The sequence below is a fragment of the Populus nigra genome, chromosome 10, assembly GCF_951802175.1.
Source record: "Populus nigra chromosome 10, ddPopNigr1.1, whole genome shotgun sequence".
Classification (NCBI taxonomy): domain Eukaryota; kingdom Viridiplantae; phylum Streptophyta; class Magnoliopsida; order Malpighiales; family Salicaceae; genus Populus; species Populus nigra.
This window is the reverse complement of record NC_084861.1, coordinates 2,109,625-2,117,370: the sequence shown is the minus strand read 5'-3', so window position 1 is coordinate 2,117,370 and position 7,746 is coordinate 2,109,625. Positions and strand designations below refer to the sequence as shown.

Genomic DNA, 7,746 nt, shown 5'->3' with positions numbered 1-7,746 from the left:
ACCTCCAAATGTGGCTGATATCTAAATATCACAAGTTAACTAGAAAATTCTCAAAGATATTGTAAATATTCACCAATTTTAATTGAGTATTTTTCGCCATAATATATAAATTACGAAAAAAAATACCTTTTTCATAAGAATTTATTTGGGTACACGAGCCCATATTAATTTTTTAAAACCAAATTTATTCATACGAATAAATCTTAATCCTAAGCCATTGATAAACTACTGACCAGAAAATTTCTCAAAACCTTTAAACCACATCAAATCAAACAATACAACTTATCTCAGGTAAAGTATATTAAGAATGCTAATATCTTCTCTAGCTACAATCAATCTATTATCCTTAAAATCTTTAATAAAACAATATAATTGGGTTTCCTAACAACCCTGAACTAATAAATTAAATGACAACTCCTTCAAACTTTCTGACGTCGTGCATCCACGTGCAACAAAACAAAACAATACAAGTTTAATTATAATTTAGTACTTGTAGTGCATCAAAACAAATTATTTAATCCCTCATGTAAAAAATAATTAAATATTCCTTTAACTAGAGTTAACCATGCTTAATTTAATTGTATTTTGTTTTAAAAAATGCTTTTATTTCTCGTCAATCTTTCCATTCTATCAACTTCTTTCTTCACCATATCTGTTTTGCAAAATAAATTGAAAAAGGAACATGAATTAGACAAAAATGATTAAGTTATAAATGAATTTAAAAACAAAGTGATAAAATATATATAGTTTATAAAATTACAAGGACTAATTAATTGTTTTTTACTAATCAACAGAACTCAAACAGTATTGGTAGCTCACCCCATAGTCACAGCCAAACAACTTTGGCCTCGATGAGAACTAAAACCGAAAAATACAAGTCATATTGACATCACAACGCTATGGTACATGCCTTATTATGATCTGGAATATATTGTCATGTAAATACATTCCAAAAACTAATGGGGGCCTACCAAGAGGTTCTAAGTCCTCACACATTTATGTTTCTAAGCACAATTCCAGATCAAGTATAATGGAAAAGAAAATAGTTTAAAGAAAATGTTATCAAATATAAACAAAACTTGTCTTGCTATATTACAGGCATTTAGTTCTTCGTGTTACGGGGCAGACCAAAAAACAAACTCTTTTCAGGATTATTGCCAGAAGTACATACTTATAAACTATTTACCTATTGTTTCCAAGAAAAAGGCTCACCAGCTGTTCCTTGTAACCTTGTGGCACTTGAATCATTCTCAGATTTCTTCAGTGTTTGCCCTGACTTAATTTGCCCTCCCTGGGATATATAGAAAGAGACAAATCAGTCTTCGATCATTTGAAGAATTCATCTGGTGTGTCGAAAGAAATGACAACATCTCAAGGCTAAGCAACAAGAGTAAAACCAGCAGGAGACTTTGATCCGCATAATTGGGTACATATGTAGGATTTGAATTTCAGAATGATGGACTGCTATTGATTTTGCACATGAAAATGTGAAGCAATTTTCAAAATGTTGAATCTCTGAACAAGTGGACCCGGGGCTTTTTTATCCAGGGAGAGGAGATATGGATATGGCTGTTTGGCATTATAGATGAAGCATACGATTGAATTCAGAGAAAAAAGAAATTGCCCAAGACATGATTTTCACTTACAGCTCCCTTATTGGCTGTTAACCTTCGACTTGACGGCGCCCGTGCCACAGATGAAGCAGCTGCAGCTGCAGCCACACGGATTCTGCACAGTATTTAAAAAAGAAATTGTCAATTGTTTTGGCAATTTTTGGGCACCAAACTTGACTTATAGCTGGATCAACTCCAAAATACCTTTTATGTACATCTACATATTCATCTGTTTCATCCACAATCTCTTCCTGCGTAGTCAATACTACTATTAGCATACATGGAAATGGCTGCTTAGATCCTAGAACTGAAAGGAAGAAAGTTAACAGAGGCCTCTAATTTACCTGCAGAAGTTCTTCAAATACATCTTCTAGGGTGATGATGCCAATTACTTCACCATCTTCAATATCCTCTGATAGCTGGGGCAATCCATTTGTTGAAGTATCATTGCGCTGTGAAGAAGGATGCCTACTTGACCTTGAAATCCTGTCAATATCCACAACAATGCTATCTGACTTCTCATCTTGCTTGGACAGTAATGGAGTAGTCAATTGGGAATCCCTGCCAGTTACTTTGCTTCCTTCCTGTTCTTCTCCGTCAATTGGTGGCGGAAGATCCTTGCTTTTCCCCTTAGCCTTCACAACAGCTGCCATATGACTGCTACCCTTTTGAAACTCATTCAGTATATCATACAGAGGCATATCAGATGGAACCCTGGAGAAATATCAACATACATACACTTAGCATATATTCTGTACTTTGTTCAAGGAGGAAACCAGAAAAATATAGAAGGGGGGAGGGGCATTAAACACCGTGGAATTCTTCGGATAGAAACTGCACTAACTGGGGTCTCTGTTTCAGGTCGAACAGTGAGAAGGCTTTTCACCTAATTCCAAATAGAATAAAAACAGCCACATGCAAATCAGGTAATTATAAAATCAGAGTAGCATATATAATAGGGGAAACCCATCAATATAACCTCACACCATCTCTCAATCACACCCTTCTATTAATTGTAACTTTCATTTGTTTCTATTGCTCATTTACTAAAATACCCATTTAAGTCGATTCATATTGAAACTGTCAACTGTTGCACATGAGACCATTAATTTTACCAAAAATAATTGAGTATATTAAAGATCAGGAACAAACCAAAGGTTATAAGTGAGTGATTTTTTTAAAAGGATACAGTTGATAAATGGCGTTAGATGGATATATTGATAGGTTTCTCCTATATAAAATAACTCTTAAATCTGCAAGAATCTATAAAATACAAAACCCACCAGAAGAAGTCCAATGATATTTTTTGGATTCCCGGAATACACAGGAACTCGGCTATGACCCCGGGCAAGAATTTTTCCCATTGCCTCCCTGAGTTACAAGTATTATTAAATAAATATATAAACACAACTATATGCCAATATTTAAATGAAACACAAGAAAGTGAAAACGCCATGGCAATAGGAGCAGCTGAGCAAAACTTACCAGTCCAACTTCGAGTTGACATCTAGGGAGAAAGTTGATTCAATAGGTGTCATAGCCTCTTCAGCAGTCTGGTCAAGTTTATACATAAAACTTTACTTTAAGATGCAGGTTGAAATATAATCTCAAAATATTTAATCTAGGAGTGGAATTATATACAAATAAGTCACTTTGTGAATTTATTGGCTAATCTGTACACCCAGCACCCCAACCCCCATCATCATCATCATCAACTTTAAAAGAGTTATGTTAATTGACTAAAAAAAAAAGAACAAAAAAAGAAGAAGCAGTGCCCATCCAGGTAAATAAGTAAGTTTGCTTAAAATTATCATAGCCAAGAAATAATCGAGACCACCTGGCATTAAATTTTCTCACAACTATAGGATTATATCCATAAAAAAAAAAAGTTAAATTGCACGAAAAGGAACACAAGGAATTAAAAAAACAAGCAAACCTCAATTTTACATCTCCAGATTCCTTCAAACTCAAAAAATTCTTAAGCTTAAAATGAAATAAATTTGAAAATCCCATTTTTTGTAATGAAAACATAATTTGAAAACCCCAATTGAAACAAAACCTCTTTATTGGCAAACTCTCTTTGTTTCTTACATAAGCTTTGTTTGAGTAGGTGAACTTGGTGGTTGGTGTAACTTCTTTTTGCAAAAGATTTATATTTACATATCCAATAGTGTGTATATGTAAATATGGGTATTTTGGTTTGTTTCAAATCTGATTTTGGTTTTTTTAAAGCATGACAATTGAGAGAAATGGGTCTTGAGTGTAAATTATATTCTCTTTGGTGTCTACAAAAATGCAAGGGAAGAAGAAACGTAGATATGGCAATGAAAAGAGTGTTATTTTTTCTCTTGATGGAACAATAATTCAGCTAACTGGGGTGGAACATGTGATTTTCATGTCATTTGACAGATAAATAAAATGAAAGGAATTTGACGGACAAGTCTCCATCCAAATGACCCATAATTCAAGGATTTGAATTAAAAAAAAAGGTGAGGGGGTGTCAATCGAAACAGGCAGTAGCAGAGGGTTTTGTATGGATTCGCAAAATTTATTTGTCTTCTGGAACCCCTTGAGAAACTTAGGATTGCAATTCCAGCTTAGATATGAAGTTCAAATCAAATTAAAATCAATGCTTCTCAATAGTTAGGCAACAAGCAAAATACAATTGACTACAGAAGACCCCCACCCACTCCACTCCTCCCTGTCCCTAATCCAATCAAAAAATTTAAGATGAAGTGATCACATTTCCCTAACTAATACATATTCACGTATCTGAATTGTGAGAATACAATAGAAAGGAAAGAAATTATGTACCATTCATGGCCAACATCAACATTTTACAATGAAGAATGGTACACAAACCAAAAAATAGATGCTAATTTCATATGGTGCATACCTTTTCAGTCAAATCTAGTGCCCCACTAATAATTGTTGTCTCATCGTGTGTGAGTTCACCACCCTTGCCAGCCTAGATGTTTCAAGAAAAAGATGTTACATTGTAAATGAAAAAAAAGGAAAGGAAATGGGGATGTAGTAACATTTCCAAAGTTTTTGAAATCGTGACGAATTTCTGTGGTCAATTAACTTGTAATCTATATGTTTTAGACAATTTACTTTACCTCCTGGCTGTGGATGGAACCACAATTTACTTTACCTCCTGGCTGTGGATGGAAACAAGAGCTTTTAATTGAGCCCGCCTAAATAATGCTTCATTATGTCCTAACACACAATCCAGAACCTGTATCATGACATTTCTTGGAGTTAGAGAGTACATAAGTATATAAAACAGGCTGCGTGGACTTCAAAATGTGAGGATGGGCTGAACTATCATGCAGGAATACGTTGCAGAATAAAACAGTATTTTATTTTTCCAATTTTTCTTTTTAAGCCAGAAAAAGCTAAATAACTGAAGGTTCATAGTTCAAATCAGCTAGGTACAATATTTTTCCTTCATCAATGGGAGAGGAAAACAAATACATCCTTATAGCTCAAGAACATGGAAGAAACTAACAGCTATTCATAACTCTATTCTTATTTCTGCAATAATCATTACTACAGCTGTAGCAAACCACTAAATCACTTATTAATCTAGCTCCACAATTATTATGTTTCTACAGCCAAGACCATACAGGTAAACAGAGAACCATTAAGTGAAAGAAAGATATACACAGAGGTGGATGCAGGATTTTATAGTGTATGCATAAAATTGTTTCTGTAATAAGATGAGTTCATACGAAGTAAGCTAGAAAAGCTTATCATCAAAAGAAAAGAAAAAAGTAAAATAATAGGTACAAACTTGGGCTTGTTTTACTGCCTTTAATTTTAAAAGAACACTGGAAATTTATCCAACAACTCGTGATCCTACTTTACTCAAAACTCGGGTGTAGCAATTTCTGTTGTACCACTTACCTTTCCAATGGGATATGCAACTGGATAACAAGTTATCATCAAAATTCGCACAAGCCATACAAAGTTGGCACCTACAGCAAGTCCATATCTGGTGCATATTGCTTGTGGAATAACCTGAAAATAGAGAATGTCCACCTCAGCTAAGACTAAAAAGTTCTACCACATTTAATTATTTAAGCCTGGTTAAAGAAGAGCTGAGCAAGATGAAAGTAGGTTGACAAAAAAATGTACCTCCCCAAAAGCTAGCACAAAAGTCACAGAAAGTATAATAGCAACATACTGATTGAAAAGCTTATCCAAGTATATAGGAAGAGCCTGCATGCAGAGCACCATATCTAACTGCTATCAACAACTGTTTACTGAAAATTCAAGCAACACACTAATATTCAAGAGAGACGAAATTCAAGCAAAATAGTAATATTCAACAGAGATGAATCGCACAATTATCTGCAAGTTCACTAAGCAGCCTCACTCTCTCTAACCCAAAGCTAGTCGCGGTACTCACATTTTTGCAGCATGCTTTCCTTTAACCATATGTATAACAAAAAAATATATTCTCTGAATAGCATTCCTCCCTAGTAATTAATCTAGATTAACAATCATCTCCTAATTGTTGTTAAAATGCCACATCTCTTTGATTTCAGCATAAATAAGGGTAATGCGACTCAGGTGATTTAGCAAAAGTGCTTTTCAACTCAAAAACACATCAATTTGATGCCTTTTTTTCCAATGGTTTTGACAGATTCTTCACATTAAAACCATAAAAAAAAATCAATTTTAATGCTTTTACCGCCCAAACTCTGAAAAGCACTTGCAACCGCATTACCGAAGGGGGCCTAAAAGCGATAAATTCAAACGAAGATTACCTCCATAGCAATAGCATTACATAGAAGCAGAGTCACCAGAAGCTGATGCTGCTTTTGAACAACCGGAAGAATTGCAGCTAATAAAATTAAATTTAAAAAAATCAGAGAAAATCAATGCCGAAAACTGCGTTTGAAAAAAAGAATAAAGACATTACCAACCAGCTTGTTTTTTCTCGGTAGCAGTGCCACTACGTTGAAGAATCTCGAGGTCTACAAGGCCGAGAGACATGAGGCCTAAGGTAAGACCAGACATGATACCCGCGAAGATAACGAGGAAGCAAGAAATTCCTGCGTACACAAACCATGAGAACGATCCAAACGGAATTCCATCTTCTCCGTTTGATTGAGCTAACACCGTCAACATCCTCGTCGCCATCACCGCATTTATCAGCTGCATCTTTAAATAAATAATCACTAATTAAATTATAAATTTAATTTTGGATCCCAGTTTTTCTCTGTGAGATAGATACACCGAGTCCAATGAGTCGAGAGACGGAGACAGGAAAAGAAAAAAAGAAACCAGAAAAACATGAGAACAATATTCAGCAGATACTGGATTAAAATAGTATTTAGCCATGTCAGTTGCACGTGGCGGGCTCTTGGAGGGTTCTCTCTTTGGTTCAGATTAATTAATTAATAAGTTAATTCTTTTACCATCGCAAAACTCTTTGCTCTTCTAATTTATGGCAATTTAATTCGATGAATACAGACTCGAGTCAACTAAAAAATGAATGAGTTTTTTATATATATAAATAATTATATTATATATATTACATATATAACATAATATATATATATATATGTAAAGTATTTATTTTTTTTGATAATCCAATATAATAAATGTATATATCAATATTAACATAATACACTAATATTTATAATTTTACTATTTAATATATATTTTTTATTTTATGTTAAATAATAAATAATAATTAAATAATAAATATATGAAACTCAATAAATAAAATATAAATATTTGATTTTTTTACCCTATAACATAAATATAGAAAAAATCAATCGATGGATATATGTGTCATCTCTATTTTTAAATATATTAGATTAACTTAAGAAATACTTTTTATCAATCATACTATAATATTAAATATTTTTTAGTTATGAGATTTAAATTTGATATTTATTTAGAACTTGTGATTTTAAATTGATAATTTAATTATATAAATAAAATCATTTTACTCGTCAAATTAAATTATAAATTTTGTGTTACAAGGATGAAATGATAACTTTACCATGTAAATTCACATTCAAATATCCACAATAAAAATTTGAATAATTTTTTTAATGAAAAAATTCAATTCAATAAACATCATGTTTTCTCTCTTGAATCTTGATGGCATCAA

The 7,746-nt window shown here is 33.0% G+C and overlaps 1 protein-coding gene across 2 annotated transcripts; it reads right to left on the bottom strand.

The window, feature by feature from the left end:
- Positions 1-229: 229 nt before the first annotated feature.
- LOC133706063 (DUF21 domain-containing protein At4g14240-like) lies at positions 230-6,929 on the bottom strand. Of its 2 annotated transcripts, none has more exons than XM_062131581.1 (14): positions 6,548-6,929; positions 6,389-6,465; positions 5,754-5,837; positions 5,523-5,636; positions 4,768-4,851; positions 4,510-4,581; positions 3,099-3,166; positions 2,897-2,984; positions 2,426-2,499; positions 1,958-2,327; positions 1,818-1,864; positions 1,647-1,728; positions 1,213-1,291; positions 230-652 (listed from the first exon to the last, which is right to left on the bottom strand). In XM_062131581.1, the coding sequence occupies exons 1-14, from the start codon at positions 6,783-6,785 to the stop codon at positions 591-593; spliced, it is 1,539 nt and encodes a 512-aa protein (XP_061987565.1). In that variant the 5' UTR covers positions 6,786-6,929; the 3' UTR covers positions 230-590. The 2 variants fall into 2 exon arrangements, with proteins under 2 accessions (XP_061987565.1, XP_061987566.1); XM_062131582.1 differs by having other exon boundaries at positions 5,754-5,881; positions 6,548-6,596.
- Positions 6,930-7,746: the final 817 nt, after the last annotated feature.